This window comes from Schistocerca nitens, chromosome 2 (genome assembly GCF_023898315.1).
Source record: "Schistocerca nitens isolate TAMUIC-IGC-003100 chromosome 2, iqSchNite1.1, whole genome shotgun sequence".
Classification (NCBI taxonomy): Eukaryota; Metazoa; Arthropoda; class Insecta; order Orthoptera; family Acrididae; genus Schistocerca; species Schistocerca nitens.
In genome coordinates, this window is record NC_064615.1 from 906451300 (window position 1) to 906471698 (window position 20399).

General features: G+C 36.9%; 1 protein-coding gene across 1 annotated transcript in view; it reads left to right on the forward strand.

Annotated features, from left to right (window-relative positions):
- LOC126235436 (bromodomain-containing protein 4-like) overlaps window positions 1–20399 on the forward strand; it is an 89928-nt gene that overhangs the window by 16392 nt on the left and 53137 nt on the right. The window contains exons 6-9 of the mRNA XM_049944160.1: window positions 5683–7447; window positions 8718–8842; window positions 9451–9528; window positions 12022–12221. Of these exons, the coding sequence (XP_049800117.1) occupies window positions 5683–7447; window positions 8718–8842; window positions 9451–9528; window positions 12022–12221 (2168 nt within the window). The remainder of the gene's footprint in view (window positions 1–5682; window positions 7448–8717; window positions 8843–9450; window positions 9529–12021; window positions 12222–20399) is intronic.

The window sequence follows — 20399 nt, forward strand, 5'->3', positions numbered from 1 at the left end:
CCAGATGAACTCTTACACAGAAAGGAAGAATTTATACTGAAAAGCAAGAAGATATGCATAATCCCATTCTGGGATTTTTAATATTAATTGTGCTTCTGCACCAAGAGACTGACTTCCTCAACCCTCAAGCAGGCACGCCGGTTTTTATAACATTATCAGGAGGGGGGGGGGGGGGATACTTTGTACATATGCAAAGAATAACTGTCTTTAGGTTACCAAGGTAAATATGTACAAAGAAAATTGCAGTTTAATGAAATAAACTTACATTACATGAGTGAAATCACTGATTAATTACATAATAATACAATAAACTTTCAACTTATCAGTCTGTTGCCACGTACGAGTGTTACCCCATAGTAAAGACACATTCAAAGCATTAAACAGTGGAGTTGCATTAAATCACAGCCAACAGATTATTTGATTGCTAATTGTCTCGTAGACAAATGCCTCATTGTGGGTGTGTGCCACTAGCTCAGAATCTGGATCATTTTCTTGCCCATCATACATTTTTTCTTGACTAGCTCACAGGTTATTTTACATTACTGCTGCTCACTTGCATGTATGACAGCACAACTTTTCAGTGTGTTAGCTGAAGCAGTAATGAAGAGACAGATATGGGCTTGCAACTGTAAAGCAACAGTGGAACCATAGAAGACAATATAATTCGTGGTTGGGACACTTTATACATAGGCACGCCTGCTCAATGGTTAAATTGGGTACGACAGACATCCTATCTAAAATCAAGTGCTTTTCAATAAAAATCTGTTCTTAGGCCTTTGACACTTTCCATTGTGATAAATTATGCATGGCATTGTGAATCTTGTCGTACATTAGGCAGCTAATACTACATTTTCCAACTTAATGATAGGTCCAACATGTGAATGAAGAGAATGGTAGAGTTATATGTAAGAGTACATGTGTGATCAATCAGTTGATTTGTGTGTATGGTACAGGTGTCTTATGATAGTGTGACTACCAGAGTGTGTGGCTCTGCACATGTGGTCACAGACAGAGTGTCTGTTTAAAGAAGATCTAGAATCATGTTGCTTAACATTTTGTGGAACATAGCACCAGGAACTCGGTTGCCTTTTTCATCATAGGGATCAGCTAGTTCCTCCTTCCCAACAACAGAATCTCCATACTTAGGTGACATGCACTAGTTCATCATCATAGGCTGTGCTGTTTCCATCCACTGGGTCTAAGTGCACTAGGTCCCTCCCATCCTTCAGTTTATTCAGTTCTTGATTATTTGCATTCATTTATATTGCTCATTCTTATTTGTTTCCTCTAGGGTTACATTTCTGCTCATTTCTTTCTTGTTTGTTTCTTCATGTTAAGCTCTCTCTTCTTACTTATCGGCCCCATACGGTCTGGTCTGTTAGTCCATTGTTAATTCCTGCTCCCACCCCATGAGTAGCTTAGAATTTTTAATAATTCCAAAAGTTAAAATTCAAGTACAATTTTTGTTTAGTATGGTCCAGTAGCCCTCATTCAGCTATTGTTGTTCTGGTGACTATCAAGTAAATACTTCTCTGCTATCACAAGGGTTGTTATATTGTGATAGACTAACATTTCTAGGACCAATTTGTTACAGTGCACTTTTGTATCTCATGACTGTAATATGTGTTTTTATCTCTTAACTACGAATTATATGTTGCATCATTGATGTGCCACATCTTTTAGACCAACCATTTGGTCGATACGAAATCACAGATGGAATGTCGTTTCTGTTAAGAAGTCGTCATCTTCCTTATTAACTTAAGTGGCTAGGGTAGGGGGCAATAATTTTTGTGAATTACAAAAACATTTTATGTTTAGCAGAGGTGTGCAAGCATTTGCTAGATGTAATACTTTGTAAGTATATTTGGTATTCTGTTATGGATTGTTCTTCGGCACACGGTATAATATTTTCCCTTTATATCTATACATTTAGTACAGAATGTGTTGCAGCATAAATTTGACTGCATACCTTTTATTCTTAAAAGAGTTCATATCAAGAGAAACATTAACTTACAAACAGGATTGAACTTTTTAAGGGCTCTATAATAATAATGACAATAACACACACACTCATTGCAGTTGAGAGATATTCATCATTGCCCGTTTAGTGCAGAGCAGCAAGATTACAATTGCAGAACGCGTTATACATGACAACATCGATGAACAACTGTTGTGCTGAGAGTGATTTGTCCCCATACTCACATGCTTAACTGTTCAGGCCAATTCGGAAGCATGTGCTCCTAAGGGAAAGAAATTTGTTAACTGGTCTCTGTTCTGCCTAGTGTATATATACATATTGTACTTTTATTTAGAAAAAACGTCAGCGACTTTAAAACATACATGTTATTTTCAACTGTGTGTTGTTAAGACTAATAGAGCTTGTTTGGTTGTTGCAGTTTAGTTTTTGTTTACTTTTTTGTCAGATCTGTAATTCTATGTAGCATATTTGCTTGATTGTTGAAAATTTAAATTTCTTTTCCTGTTTGGTAGTACCTATAATTCTTTCTAGCACTTAGAGTCTCACCAAAAATATATTTACAGTAGAATCCCTCTAATCTGTTACCTTCAGGACAGGGACCATGGTCGGAACGAAAAAAAGGTCGGATTATCCGAAAAATCTAATATTTATTGCAAAAAATATAAAAAGACATTTAGTACAAAAAATTAAACAACTAAAAGACGTCTACAGTAATACAAAAAGGATGTTTTTTACACAGTGTTAAACAATATATTAACTAAAAAAGTCTACACAAACTATAATATGTATTGGTTTTAAAAGGAAAAACGACAAATAAATTACAGTACTGTACTGTACTTAATAACATACAAACAATATATACTGTAAATAAAAAATGTTTATGCACTGTATATAAAAAAGAATTTTTTTACAAAGAAATAAACTACTGTATGTATAAACTATGAAATGATTATACTGTATGCATTGTTTTTACACTAAAAACGAAAACTTGGAAAAAAAGTCAGTGATACATTTTTGTTTAGCAGATGTTATTCTAGATTTAGCTGCAGTGTCCCTCCATTTTTTTATCCACAAAGCGTCCATTGGAGTTGAAGTTGGATTCTGCTCGATGTATTGAAGGGCAACATCAAAAGCGTTTTTTGCATCATTGTGTGAAATCCGGGTGGGGGGTTCGTCTTCACCAACCGAGTCCTCATTCACAGTTTTCTGGCTAATATCGGCAACAATCTGGTTGTCATTGACCTCTTCAAAAGTGTCACAGTCTTTGTCACATTCGTTGATCCATTCTTCAGCTTCATTGGCAGGGACGTTCGGCTCCAGAGTTTGTAGATCTTTAACAATTTCCAGTGCATCTTTTGCTCATCTTCAGTATGCTCATTTTCAGTCATAACTTGTGGCCAAAGCTTACGCCAAGATTTCCACAGTGAGCCAGGTTTCAGTTCATCCCATGCTGCAGCGATTGTATAGATAGCATCTTTGATGTTCAGGGATTTCATTGCCTCAAATAAGTTATGACCTCCTTCAGATTTTTCCAAGATTGAGCTGATATACTTTCTGCGGCATCGCCTTTTTAACCATTCAATAATGGCCTGAACCATTGGTTGGATGAGTGAGGTCACATTAGTAGGCAGAAAGAGAGCTTTTATGTCCCCTTTCTGCAAATCTTCCTCAGACGGATGTAATGGTGCGTTATCCAACAGCAGTAGACCACGAACAGGCAGATTTTTTTGCTTCAAGTCTTTTTCGACTGATGGCACAAACTCGTTGAAAAACCAGGATTTAAAAAGGTTGCAGTCCATCCAAGCAGATTTTTGACTGCGGTAATAAACCGGCAAGGAAGATAAGTTTATATTTTTGAATGCCCATGGCTTCTTAGATTTGCCAATGATGAACAAGGGGAGCTTGTGGGTACCATCTGTGTTGCTACAAGGAATGACTGTTATTCTATCTTTTATAAGTTTTGTTCCTACCACAGATTCATTTGAAGCTGCAGGCGTTTTTGTGGCAACATTTTGAAGTTCAGCCCTGTCTCCTTGATGTAATACACTTGGCAGGGTAACAGTTAAATTTTCTTCTACAATTTCTTGAAGCTTAACAGAAAACCCCTTAGCAACTGCAGCAATAGCAGATAGTTTTTCACCAGAAATAGAAACAAATTGGACACCATGACGAGTTTTCAAATGATCAATCTAGCCTTCACTGGCAGCAAATTTACCTTTGGCTTCCAGTTTTTTCTGCAAAACTATCTTTTTCTTTGAGAATTGGTCCGGCTATTGGAGTTCTTTCCTTCTTTCTTGAGAAAACCACATCCACAATGTGTTATCAAGCAGTTCAAGTTTAGGCTTTTTTAATGTTTTTCAATTCTTCAGAGTGTTTTCACCATCAATCGTAACTGTATAGGATTCGATGTCTTTCTGATTCTTCCTCCAGTCCTTAATTGTCATAACACCTACATTCAGTTCCTTTGCAATCTTTTGGAGCAATTCACCTTCGTTCAGTCTTTGTATCACTGCTAATTTTCCATTTAGTGAAAGAGTTATGTGTTTACATTTGAATCCAGACATGTTGAAAAATAGACAACTGTACACACAATGAATCTACAGTAATAAGTGCTGTAGAGAACGCAGAATAAAGCAAACAATGACATTTTTCAATCCCAACAAAGGATAAAACTGCACAACAACCTACAGTATAACAATATGCACAGTGATAGACACTGCAACAATGGCCCGACAGAGGTCCAGTCAGTGAAAAGTCAGCACAGGCTTACAAGCCTGGGCAAGGTTGGGCTAACCAGAGTGACGGACCATCCAAGGTCGGATTAGAGGGGTTCTACTGTACTTTCAATAGGTATTCCCCCATGCTGATACAGTTTTATAGTTATTTGATGAGAATGGCATTATTTTTCTATTTCTTCTTCCTACTAATTTAATCACTTCTCTGAGCTCTGAATGCAGATGATTTTCAGGCCTAACGTAAGTCGAAATATAATCTTTACATGTGGATCTTGATTTAACACCATACAACTCTTATCAGATTCAAGCTTGTAGCAAAATGGAATTAGATTCCATGTTTTCACTAGAAATATGGAAATCATGTCAAGATCACTTCCTTCACACATGGCTAACTGTGTGATAAAATAGAAGGGATTGAAGATAGAAACAAAGAAATTAAAGAAAATATAGGTGTTTGATATACAGACAAAAATGACCTCTTTGGAGATTGAATACGACCTCAGTTCAGTAAGAATGGAGCAGCACTTTTTCTACAGTCCCTTTCAGTGAGTCATTTCAGTGTTTGCTAGGTGTGCTTTGAGATAATCACAGAAAGTCTAAGTCAGGATGTGAATCTTGTTCTTGCTACAACTGATTCTTTTGCCATAGCCACTGCACACTTCTGACTCTCCCTGAAGAAGGAAATAATATGTTTTATCTATATGTAGCACTTTCAGTGGAGGGAAGAAATGAAATTAATTTGTGCTAATTTTTTACACCAAAACTCATCATGGAATTCACACCTGTATGAAATGTAGTAGTTCAGTTTATTCTCACATCAATGTAATCAATTTTGTGCAACACTTGTACACAGTAAATATTGGTATATAGTTATTTCATCAGAGTGATAGTTATTTCATCAGAGCATGTGCACATTTGAGTCAGCAGTGGAGCAGAAAGATGAGACAAAGCCACTTTTCTCTGTTACAGGTCTTCTGGAGTCTCAACACCGGTACCATTAGCGAGCGATTCCAAGCCCAGGCCAGACAGATCCTCACAATCTCCAACAACTGCACATTCACCCAGTGATGCTCTCCCAGATAAGAAAGACCTTCCAGATATGGATTTGTTATGTGGACTTACTGTCCAACCAAATAAATCAGTTTCAAATCCAGAACATTGGAGTACTGACGTGTACCCATCAACGTTTCAATTATCTGAAGTACCGTATCAAAGGATAAATAATTATCCTTATCCAAATAATTTACCACCCACGATCCAAAAAACTGCATCCACACATGGAGAATATGTTTTGCCAAATGTTGCAATGTATGGAATCTTTCTGAGACCCAGTGAAGTTTCACCCTATTACAATTATCCAGATGTACATAACAACCCTGCAAAGTATGCCACATCACCACCATTTTACTGCCCTCCATCATCGCAGAGTGCACCAATGAACTACTATCCAGCACCACCCTACCAACCGTGGCCAACACAGCAGCAGTGGGGAAAAAATGTGGAGCCTCAGTTAGCAGTGAATCATCAACACCTGTCTGGATTACAGCAGCAAACGATGGAGCAAGGCCAACAAGGGGTGTATCCACATCAAACGCCAGTTGGTGACCAAATACCAGTGCTGCAACAACATTCACCAGTGGCTCAGCAGCAACATATGCTCGTGCCACTTCAATGGACACCAAACTACCAGACGCCACCTGTGTCCCAGGAAAGATATATGATGCAGTACCAGCCACCGAGCACACAATATGAGCCACAGCAATTAATATCATCCCAGCAGTACCCACCTCCAACCATGCAGCAGTACCCACCCCCAACCATGCAGCAGTACCCACCCCCAACCATGCAGCAGTACCCACCCCCAACCATGCAGCAGTACCCACCCCCAACCATGCAGCAGTACCCACCCCCAACCATGCAGCAGTACCCACCCCCAACCATGCAGCAGCAACCACAGTTGCAACAGCATTTTCCACCTACAAAGAATGAGCAATTGGCATCTCAGCATTATCAACCTGCCACCATCTTGCAGCAGCAGCAGCAGAAATTTCCATCTACAGAAAACGAGCAAGTGCCCTCTCAACAGTTACTGGCATCCCACCAGTACCAAACAGTGTCTCAGCAGCAGATACTGCAAATGAAGTCTCAGGTGCCAGTTACCTATCCAATGCCAGAAACATCACAACAGCAGAGTGTGATCCAGTTACAACAGGGAGTGGTGCAGCATACGCCACCCGTCTCACATTTACCTGTGCCTCACAATTCGACAGAGGAAAATAATCAGAAAACTGCTGTGGACCAAGAACAAATGCTACACCCACCACAACATCAGAAATCAATGACGGACAAGCAGTGTATACTGTCAACACACAAAGCATCGCCAGAAGCTGAAGAGAGGCAAGCAGGAGTTCGGGAGACTCACGGACTAGAGAGACCACCTCGCCTGCAGAGGCCTTGGGTGTCAGACGTGGAAGCCGCTATGATTCGTGGACAGGCACCGGTCAGGTCACCAGCCCCCATGGTGTCAGCTACAGCACCTGCCTTACCAATTCAACCTGACTTCCGGAGACCGCCACCACCTATCAAATTTCTGGCCACTGCACAAGGAGTCAATCAACCCACGAGACCGGCCCCGGCTCAACAGCATCGTGCCAATGGTGCCCATTGGCCAGAACAGTACCAGGTCCCACCCAGGATGCTGAATAATCCACATGTGAAACAAAATTGGACAAATGTAAGTTTCTTATTGAAGCAAATAGAAAACTGTTTTTAGTAGGGATTAAAGAAATCATCTTATATGCTGCATGATGATCAGCTAAAAACCAAGGCACTTCTGCATATTTGACAAATTGAGCTTGATTCTGTGTTATTAAAATGTCTATAATTACAGTTTGTGATTACATGACTCACCTAGTATGTAGTATGTACCACACACTGCTCACACATCATTCACTATACCATTATTGGTCACTGTTGTAGCACATAATGTTTCTTGGCCGACGGCTGTGTCAGAGTATCGTAGGAGTGAACTTTTGTACTATGTTAGTATGAGCCTTGGGGATATGTTCACTCCTGCCATAATCTGGCCATCGGCCAAGAAACATTTTGGGCTGCTGGTAATACTTACAGGCTACTGATAATGACTGTAAAGTCCAAACCAGTACAGCCAATAAATAAATTGGGTGGGCATTGACTGATACAAGTATGTAGCATCTATTAAATTAATACGCATAGAATTCTGGTGTTCCTTGATCTACAAGCTAGATGTGGCCTACATATCAACATGAGTTGTATAAGAATATTCTTTTGACATACTCAAGAATGGGAGGAAAAGTATGAAAACATGTATCAACTGTAGCAGCTTCAGAAGTAAATCAACAGTAGCATTTCATGCATTTAAGTTAAGAATTGTAACACTGCAGTAGAGTGTGCACTGGCACTGGCTCTGGCATTTAGTTTTAATCTGCCAGGAAATTTCAAGAATTATATCATTAGTAGCTAAGCAGATTTTTCATGGCAATTTTGTTTAATACTTGGAGATTTGCTAGGGTTTCTGAAATTTTTTCCTCTATCCTCCTCTGGTAGTTTTATCAGCCGTTGCCCAAACTAATCACTGTCAACTTTATCAGCTTCCATTATTCAACTCCTTATTTGCCACATGTCAAAGCACATTCCTGCATAATGTTCAGTAAATCTTTCCTTGGTTTAGTGTCCTATCAAGGGATCATAGACAAAACAATTATTCAGATTAGATAAAGATTTGAGTGACATTGACGTGCCATCCTCACATTACTTTGAAGAAATTTAAAATTGTGCATGCCTGACCTGAGTCATATGTCATTGCTTGCTTCATTTTAAAAAAAGGAACTACAAAAATGGTAGCTGCAACAGTGACTTTAACAATATAATTATATAATTTGACTGATACAATGAACTTTCAGTGTCATATTCATCCCTGCCTAAGGAGATCTGTTTTATTCATTTTCTTCATAAATTTTTTTCAGCCACCACCAGTGGGAATCCCATCTCGTCGAGGTCGAGGAGGTTCTCTTATTAACAGTGTTGGTCGGCCAATACGGGGGCATGGAGCCAGACTTCCAGGTTTAAATGGTGGTGACTCTGTGCAGAGGTAAGTTATCTAGCACTGTAAGCGATGCAGCAGCTAATGCAGACATAATTTATATACCTTGTGTAGACGATCCCATAATGGTATCAATACCAACATAAAAAAGTTTTTTCTTATAAGATATATCTTATTCTGGGGCCTGTTAAAAAGGCTCCAGTTGTCTTAAATTGTTCACTGGCAAATTAATACAATATAAATTTGATTTTTGAGTTACAATGAAAGTTTTGTACATGTGGACATATATGAGACATTGTGTGTAGAAAGGAGAGTAGAATCATTTGTTAGGAGCAAATAAGCACATGAACATGGAAAATTGATTATATGCAGTCTTGTCATAATGGTAATCTTCTCCTAGCCCCTGAGTATAATTTACTTATGAAATAGCTAATAATGAAACAGAAAACTATAGCTGGCTCTCTGCATAAGAAAATGTTTCTCTGTGCCATGTGTAGCCAGTTTTTTGCTGTGATGAACTTCCAGTGAAAGTTTAGCCAACCCATTGAGTGATTAATATTACAAACTATATTTTATATCAATGTAAATTTGTTTTATTGTATCTGATATCCATTATTCCGATGCAATGCCTAATAGTCCATGTGTAATTGTTCCAGGGTCTCTGGTCTGCAGAACCAGTGCTCTAACATGAATGGTCACGGTCCAATGCGAGCAAAACTTCCTCAGAGCATAAGGTGAGTTTCCTGAATAATTATGTAGCATTAACAATGTGTACAGCAACCTTTTTTGCCTTCATAATAAATTTAATTCGTACCAGCTCAGATATTAAGATTTCTATGGTTGAATTTATAGTAGTGTAAAGTGTCTGTTCCATGAATTCTCTCCTCTCATTTCACTCTTGTCACATTTGATTAGCAGGTATTTGTGTGGCTTAAAAAGATCAAATTCCTGTTGGCTGTTTCCCTCATGATGTCAGTTTCGTAGTTGTTACAATTGCCATCAAGACTTCAAAAAATCAGAATCAACAGCTGCTTCCTATCGTTTTTCCTATCTTCCACATTCGACATCTACATTTAAAACATCTTCATTTTATGCATAAAGTTTTTTACTGCTCAACTCCAGCATAATAAATTGCTCTGACCAAGCCTTTTCCTCTCTTAAGTTCATTGAAGAATAGGTTTTTAGGAAAATCGTCATCAATACTACCATATATTTTCCCTGTAAGCTTGTTTTTTTTTCTTTTTCTCTTAGGGGTCTCTTCCAATTACTTAATGCAGTGGAATGAAAACAGATGCAGAAAACAACCTCTTATTGTGAAGAGAAAGTATTGAGCAGCACACACACACACACAAACGCATAGACAATTTCAGTGTTTCTTACTAGGCCCATTTCAGCCACATCACCAATAAAAAGATATATGTGTGTATGTGTGTGTGTGTGTGTGTGTTTGTGTTTGTTTTGTTTGTTCATTCACTTGCAAAAGAGCTTATGGGTTTGTATTCCAATGAGGAATTCATGTCTGAAAGTGAAACACCATTCTTCCAACACCTAATTCATGTATGGGTATGCTGTGTGTTTTGCTTCCATTATTATTTTGTGAGTGTTCTTATTCCCAGATGGATGCAACCCTGTGTTAACTGAAAACTATTTCAGCCCCACTCAGTTTATTTTATTCATTTATGGAATATACCTTTTATTTCAGGAAATTATTCCTCAGTAGCAGAGCTCAAAAAACTGATTGAAAATGTTCTAATTTGCCCAATTTGTATGTGTTGTCAAGTATTCATCATGCTTCAGTTTGTAGGTGGTAATTGCTTGCTTCTAAATCTGTTAAGGCAATGATGATCTCTTTTACACATCTGTTCTACTTCGTTATCATTTTAGCCATATTACTTTCACCCAAGTTGCAAGAACTGTTTATAAATGTAAACATTTCTCAAGTAGTCACCTGTTAAAATTTGTTATCATTACAGCAGCTTCGATAGTGACTCATCCTTGCTTTCTTGTAAATTGGAAGGGATAGGATTCTAGAGGCAGTGTACTGCATACCCTCATATATTTTAGAAATATGACACAATAATGTTCCAATATATTGAAACAAATTTAAAACTGCATAGTCCACTCAGATTTCTGTAAGTAATGTTTAAAGACATTCCCATCTTCGAAGTTGTATAGTGACATTATTCATTATCTGTTGTCTCATGTAATATTGCTTATTTTTAATAATATTGTTTTTTTTAAATGTCATTACATAGCACATGTATGTTGCCTGGAAGTTAACTTTTTCTGTCTTAAGTGAAAAGAGAATTTTAATTAAATGTCTTCATGTTAGTTTTCTAATTTGCTTTATCTGATGGCATGTGTACTCTTTTTTCATTGACGAATAATGTGTCACATTGCTGTTTGTTCACATTATAAAGGAAAGTGCCACTGTATATGATACTGAATCCTGCCCTGTATACAGTTCAAAAAATGCATCAATATACATGCCTGTGGCTGAAAAACAAAAGTTTTGTTTTATCTCAATGCAGACCAGTTATTTTGTATTACAATATATCTATCCTATCATTACATTACTACAGAAATGTTTGGTGGCCTACACAGTTTCATAGAATTGCTGGCATCTGCGGCATCGAAAGTCAGTGGCAGAACATAGTAGTTGTTAACAAAACAGAAGAGCTGTTATTAATGCAAAAATAGTGACTCAACTGCAACTGCACAAACCTTGATCCGGCAATGAGAAAGACAGTGATCAGCATGTTGATGAAGCGTACACTTGTTGTTAAACCACAACTCCCATTAAAACACCTCTAGAGCAGTACAATTTGTTCCTGGTTTTTTGACTATCATTCATATGCAGATGGTCTTTTGTCATGATACAGCTACATAAAATATCTGGAATCCCATTTTGCTTATTTATTCAGTGTGACATAATGCAGAGATAGCTTGTTTGATAAGTGCAACATTACATACATAGGCACAGTTTTACTTGCAGTGTAGATTTTGGCAGCAAGTGTCACATGATTGCAACTTATTCTCTCCTTTTTCAGCGTTATATCAGGGCAGAAAGGGTTAAAGTCCCGGATTTAATTGATTACATATTTGGTACACACATCATTCATTTACTATGTACCAGTATTTCTCATATCTGTTTGTAGTTATTATCATAAATTATTTTTAAAATTATATAAATTGATCATATTTTTCATGGTTATTTCTTTTCTCAGGAGTGACGCAGCTGTGACTACATCAAATGAGAGTACTCATTTTGAACAACAACGGAAAAACGATTCACCAAAGGAGCCGTGCAGCAGTTCCTCAAAACTCTACTGCCAGGAAGAAAATACCAACACACAAATTCTCGGGCAGGACCAACATGACTCTGCTGGCAATGTTAAAACACAAAACTGCATTCCCAATCATCAAGGTGGTAGACAACATAGAGGCACATATCGTGGCAGAAATGCATTCCGTGTAGGACGAGTTATAACACCTACACATACAACTGACAACATAAAAAGTGACGAAGCAAGAACGCTGAGCAGCCCTGACAGCTGACAGCTTATTGCATTATCATGAAGTGGTGTATGACAGTTTTAAATAAGGATAGTGTCTACATTGCTTGCATATTATCTTTCTATTAGGTACAAGTTTTGTATTATAAGTAATATTTTTTTTCCCAATGGGAAAGAAATGTCCGACATAAGAGTGAAATGGCATATTGTCATGTGCTGTGTTGTTAAATACACAGAGCTTATCACAGTCTGTGACTACTTCTATGTGAAGAGAGAAAATGTTCATCACCATGCTGTTTTGTATTTGTATGTCAATTCTTTATGCTACATAAAATTTAGTTTAGGTGAAAAATAATATGTACCTAAAATGATGTTTTGGCCGTGTAGTTGTTTTATTTGAATGCATGTAGTTACTCAGGAGGTATAACTGATTATACTACAATAAGAAGCTTTATACCTTCTGTTCCGTTTTTTATATTATGTGTACACTAGTCTGTTTTTATTAACCTTTTTATTATGATACTAGTATATTTTTATCTTTTTAATATTTACGTAGTCACAGTAAAATTATTTTATAACATTTATATTCCAAGCCTGTCACTTCACTCATGTATTTTATATGTGTGGAAGTGCAATAAAAAATTATTTTACTACTTATCTGTCTTTTTACTTCATCAAGTCTGGAACACATATCTATTCGATTACAGTATTCACATTAGATTCTTGGGCATTGTTTATTCCTGAAGTTACCTACAAGTTCTAAAGTGAAGCTCATGAAAATACTGTTTGTAAACAACTATTAAACAATAAAGCAATGCTAATGAATGTGATAATGTACTACGTACACACCAAGACTTGTGATATAACTTAGTATGAAATCTGAAATTATAAAGGACAACTGTAGCATGAAAATTGTAATGCTTTCTGAACAAGATGCAGTTTATCGAATTTCCTATAACTTCCTATTGTGTGTATCTCAGTATTTCAGGTTCTGAAAATCTCTTTTTCCCAACTGACAGAAGTGTCTCAGTTGGTTTCACTCAATTCTCAAAGCTTTAATCCCTGTTCACACATCACTGAGATATTTGTGCCAGTATTAATTGTGAAACAAGAGCTGAGAAAGTCAGTGGGTAAATATAATAAGTCAGGATGGATTAAAAAGCCATAAACAAATTTCACATGCTATGATGCAGAAAATTTATAAGGTAAAAACTAGAGAATGTACAGTATATGTAGGTTAATACCATACTTCTCTTTGTATGAAAACACGAACACTGGTAATCTTCTCAAAGAAAACTAAATTATAGTAAGAGCTCACTGCCTGAAAATAAAATGATGTTATCATCAATGAATGTCATTAATTGCAATAGTCACAGAACTTTCACATTCTGTGAGACTCCTTTCTTGACTATCAAAAATGTTTTTAATTTTATTACACAGCTACACATCTTATCTTACAGTTCAGACTCTTCAGTACTAAGTGTTGAGCTCCTTACTGGAAATTAAGCACATATTTTTTTCTGTTAACTACAAGCTCTGCAAATGTGATATTTTGTTCAGTGTTCCTGACAGGGTAAGCAAATGACAATGTCACTGGTTAGTAAGAGATCACCAAATGTAATGACTTAAAAATACAGTTCCAGTTGTTAATTGAAAAGTTGTGCTAGAAACATATTTACTGCTGATAATGAGAGAAACCATTTGGTGCTGAGTTTGGATGCAGTGTAATTTTGTTAATATCTTACTGTCTGTGTGCATTTTGCAAAAACTGTTCATGCATTTAATTTTGAGGCCTAAAATGTTAATGGAGAATATTTTATAAAAATGATCACAGTAAGTGGAAGAGTGCTTCCCAACCTTTTCTCCCTCCCCCCACACACAAAAAGAGACCTATGAAAGAATGCAAATTTTATTAGATAAAATGGACAGTTGCACACCAGGAAAAGATGTAAGACTACAAGAACAATTAATTCATCAGTGGGCCCTTTCTCAGATGCAACAGATAACAGAGAAACAGAAATGTCTTGCATACACTGAGACATATATTTAGTGATTTTAAAATAATCTACAAAACAAAAGTAGCCCTCAGTAACTTTCAGTCATAAAGCAAATTGGACAGCTGTGTAGCTCTGTCTGATAAGCAATTTTCTTTTTTTTATTGCTTAAAGCTGTTATTGAACATCATCAACCTCGTAAATACAAAGTTGTTATCACAAAAATTGACTGTAATGAAACTACAAAAAATCTGGGGATGTGAGGTTATTAAAAATCGAAATATATGTTAAACATGACAACAGGAAAATGAAATGGCTATGCTTACATTTCATCTCACCAGGGGAAACAGAATATGGTGGGTACTGTGGAATAGAATACCCAGGGTTGACCAAAATTAATAATCACTTGTAGTTACCTGTTTTTTATTTTTTATTAAATCAGAGAATACATGAAGGAAACCACATCTAAATTTATCATGTTCTTCAGAATCAGATTTGTGTATGGAGTCAAATATTCTGTGAAGAGAGCAAATCTGCAGAGCTGCGTGGATAAGACAATGATGAACAGGGGGAGGGGGGGGGGGGGAAGATCAGTAACTTAAGAATTTATATCACATGGAGCAGCTAGTAATATAATTAAAGAACAGGCTTCACTAAAAAAAATGATGGCAGCATTTCAAGAAAACAGTTGGTCGAGGGAAGGAAAGTACCTGCATGTAATCATACCCTATTTTATGGTAAGGTAAACACCACAAGCATGGATTTGATACCTTATTTTATGATGAGAATAACACCACAAACATGAATTTGATACAGGTTTGATAATTAAAACAAACAAACAAAAACAGAATAACACACACAGTAAAAAAATCCAAGAAGTCAATGAAAGGATAAAGTAACTCAAAATTATGAGAAAAATCTTGAGAACATATACTATAAACAGACATGCACCAACTAAAGACAAAAATGGTGCAGAATCATAAAAGAAGACTTCAACAGTAAACGTTACTCACTTCCAGAAAATTGTGTTAATATTATACTGGAAGAAAATCAATGCAAAAAATGGAAAAGAACAGTACTTCAAACTTACTAGTAACAAGTATATTTTACATGTCGCAAGAAGTAATTGTGGCATTAAAGGTGCCTATCAGTTTTGCATAAAATGTTATGAGTACATGTTTCTCACAAAATGTATACACAAAAAAGATTTGGATAAATTCAGATGGGAATGTGATTAATCAAACAGAGCATGCAGTATTTGGGAATGGGGTCTAGCGAAGCAGGGGATACAACCTGTCGGCTTTGACCAATGAGTCAGAATTGGCCAGAAAGCATTTACCACACAGATGAAAGAGCTGATAAGACTGTCCAGAAACAAAGAAATACGAGAGACGAAAAATATAGTTGACATATAACAAGGCAAGTATTTTCACGTTAAGGATATCGTGTGTTTGTATCATATTATTCCTGTGACAAATGAAGGGGAAAAAATGGATGGAAATATTGGTAGCACAGAATACCTCACATGACATATATATGGGTTGTATCTCGAACCTTATTCGAACTGTATTGGTTAACTGCATTACGGGATACAAGCTTAGCGTACATCGGTTTCTTCGTTTTCGTTAGCATTAATATCCTGTTGTTCAGTTGAACTATATAGGTCAACTAAAGCACGGGATACAAATTTTACATGTGTTGCTTCTTTCGCCTCCACTACCACTAATAGTTCTTACGTAGATAGTAGTACTACCGATGGCAGAAGGAGCTACGTACATAATATTTGTATCCCATACATCCGTTGAACTGTATACATTTACACTGCTAACAAAAACGAGGAAATGGACCTACGTTACATTTGCAACCTCTACCTCAGTTGAACTACGCGAAGAGGCAATATGACGACACATATACAGTTTGTATCCCATACTTCATGACTAGGTACAGTCTTCCCCCCCACCCCCACCCCCCACCCTCCCCCAACCCCCCCACCCCCACCCCCACCTTCGATGCTAATAGTATCGACTGAAAGTTATAGTTTTAATCTCAGCAGTGACAATAGTATCCCATTCTTTAGTTGATCTATGTAGCTATACACAACATTTCTATCCTGCTCTCCAGTTGAAATACATAAGTAACTCTCATCAATGTTACATATGGCGTTCTTTTCGAATAGGTAGTCTCAGTGTAAAGGTCAACTGAAGGACGGGATACAAATTTTAGTTGTGTTGGGAGTTTCGCCTTTAATACTGCTAGTACAGATTCGAAACAATCGTACTGATACTAGTGCTGGGAAACGAAAGAAGAATGACAGATGCAAAATTTCTATTACGTACTGGAGTACATGAAAACATACATAACGGTGTAATACAACAATGAAATACGTCAAAATAGTCAAATGCAGTAAAAGAATAAAACGGAAAACTGAACTTACCACACAGGAACTTCTTAAAAGACCCGAAGCTCGCCTAGAAAGACGTCAACAAAAAACACATAACCGCATACACAACAAACAAAACATTATGAAAAGACACGCACAGACACACACATTCACCCTCACCCCCTATCCTAATGTGAAATTAGCTGACATATTTCAGATGGTACATTTGCCCAACACGTTTAACAAAACATTTAAGTGGGCAGTATGTTTGGACAATACTACACCACCATGAATATTTGTCTAAGTGACTTTGAACTGTGGAAATTTGGCGTTTCCCCTTCCCTCCAAGAGATTTCACCGCTGACCAATAACCCTCTATGCTATTTGTGCAAGCCCCTGTGGATAATGATCTGAACTCAATATTGTGATTAACTATGAGATGCTGATAACCCCTTTTCCCTATATCCCTACATTAAGAAAAACCACCTGAAATTAAAATTACAATGGAACCCTCTGCAACGTGATCCTCAATTAAACTGCCCAAATCTTCCTTCCTTCGACTGGGTACTACTTTTAAACACTACATCATCACACTCTTCACCTGAAACTACAGCTCCCCAAACCCATAATCCCACCAGAGCTTCCACCCAACCCCCCACCCCCCATCCCTGTTGTACTTCCTTTTGCCAAAATGCAACTCATCATTTCGGCCATAACTCCCCCTCCTCAGTGGACCCCTATATTTCATGTATTCCCTGCTAACTTACCTACAAAAAGTGTACCAATCTACAACTGTACACTTAATCAAATGACATTCATGGACACACAGCCACATAGGATATCTCAAACACCAACAGTACACGATTTTCATAATGTCTCTCAAGGCAAGCTTAGATTTTTCAAACCACATATGTTCGCCCCACTCACGACATCGACCATACTTGGCAACGAGACCACACATTTGTAAAAAACAAATCACGGCCAACATGTCTATGCCCATAGCCTCTCTAAAATCATCCAGGTTCATTGTAACAGATAAATCCATACCTACAAACAAAAATGAGATACTAAAAATTGTCCTAAAATAAGAAACTAATATTCCAACTTACCTCAATATCACTAAGAATGAAATTAAGTACTGAATTAATTGAAAACAACCAAGTATTTAAATAAATGCACACAAAGAATATTTTGTGCAATATGCAGCGATGTCTTTTAAAATCACATTCAGTTATCTTAATGTATAATGATAGAGCTTATCCAGAACACAGAACTGTTTTATTATTTATGGCTGAAAGTGAAGACATTATCATCTATGAGTAATATATGACGTCATTGGTCAAAGCCAACAGGTTGTATCCCCTGCTTCACTAGACCCAGAAAAAGCTACGCTATACATGTAGAAGACATGAAAATTCAAAGAAGCAAAAACCACTCTAATATATAGAGAACAATTAATAAAACTTGAAGTACAACAGAAAGAACAAAAAAAAAAGTGAATATATGACCACAGATAACTATTGGATAATCTTAAAGTAACAATGATAAAAAGTGGTCAATTACAAAATGTTGTAGGCTACAAGAGACAAACAAGAAATACCTGATTTGAAGAAGAGTGTGATGAGATTTCAAAGCTAACAACAAACCAGAAAAGAAATTCTACAAAATTTATCAGACGAATCTCACTCTGTTGTAGTTGATAAATAAAAGAATGTGCAGAACAATATAAATTAAGAAATACACATCCGATATTTTTTATGCCTTGGAGTGTGATCACAGAACAGGCACTACAGGCTTTATCAAAGATATAAATTTGTTGAGTACCAATGTAATTTTTTTACAAATATTTATAAATGAACATGGAAACGTAATAATAAAAAAAGCTATAATATGGAAAACATATTTTACTAAATAATTAAATTATCATAATAGAAATATATCAATAGAGCAAACTGCTTGTGGAACTGTTGATCCCTTTGTAGAGGCTTTATCCAGGTTCAGAGTGGTGTTTCACATTTAAAAAATAGATAATGATAATGCTAAGGCAGTGATCTTATTGTGTAAGAAATTTAGAAAACTGAAATCTTCCCATTTGCATAACATCTACAGCAGGTAAGAACTGAAACCAGAAACAAATACCTGCAGACTGGCAAGAAGTTTTTGTACAACCAATTTATAAACAAATGTCCAATCTTGTCATATATGCTAGCCACAGAATATTTTACTGTTCACTGAAGAGTTGCTACACTCAGTGGTGGACAAGCAGGCTAATGAAAGGAAGTGATCTTCTCTGGATTACATGTTTTCATTAAGAACACTGTTTTAGAAAAAATAATGACCAAAAACTAGTTGAGCAAAGTGTTGACTTCAAAAAAGCCTTTAACTTTGTCAATAGAAACTATTTGAATTACGCTATGAGAGAATTTGGAATCATAAGAAAAACTTTTAAGTCTATTCAAAACATATACTCACAAGCCAGTTCCAGAATCAAAATTATAATTTATTATGTATGGCTACATCTATGTCTGCATCTATTCTCTGCAAAGCATGGTGAGCTGCATGGCAGAGGGTACATCCCATTGTACCAGTTACTAGGATTTCTTCCTGTCCCATTCACATACGGAGTGCCGGAAGAATGATTGTTTGAATGTCTCTGGGCATGCAGTAATTTATCTAATCTTATTCTCACAACCCCTAAGAAAGCAATTCATAGAGGATTCTTGTATATTGCTAGAGTAATCATTTCAAACCTGTGACCATTTGTGCTGCCCCTCCCTGTATATGTTCAATATCTTCTGTGAGTCATACCTGTTATGGTTCAAAAAATGATTCTGAGCACTATGGGACTTAAGATCTGAGGTCATCAGTCCCCTAGAACTTAGAACTACTTAAACCTAACTAACCTAAGAACATCACACACATCCATGCCCGTGGCAGGATTCAAACCTGCGACCGTAGCGGTCACGCAGTTCCAGACTGAAGCGCCTAGAACCGCTCGGCCACACCGGTCGGCTCTGTTATGGTTCCCTCACACTTGAGCAATATTCTAGAACCAGTCACACAAGTGATTTCTAAGCTATCTCCTTTTCAGATTGATTGTTCTTCCTCAAGAGTCTACCAGTAAACTGAAGTCTAGCGCCTGCTTCATCCAAGACTGAACCCATGTGATCATTCCATTTCGTATCCCTACAAAGTGTTACAACCAGAATTTGTATGAGTTGGCTGATTACGACTGTGACTCATTTACATTATAGTCATAGGACGCAACATTTTTTTGTTTTGTGAAGTTATAGTGATACAGCCTTCCCCAAAATTCATCTGAAATGTCCGATACACCTTTTTTAAAAATATGTATCAGGATAGTTATCGGACAATGCAGTGCTTCCTAAGACCTTGTATGTGTGTCTTCATACATATATCATTCTGTCCTATTTGATAAAAAACTTGATATTCATTGCGAAAGCACACGGGATGTTCTGGACTGCAGAGATGTTAGCATGAAAACTCAATGCTTCTAATTAAGAAAAAGGTATCTAAAAATCCAGTAACAGAAGACCTCACTATCTTGAGAAACAGCTTAAAAGTTATTACCAAGCGATGTACACTCCTGGAAATTGAAATAAGAACACCGTGAATTCATTGTCCCAGGAAGGGGAAACTTTATTGACACATTCCTGGGGTCAGATACATCACATGATCACACTGACAGAACCATA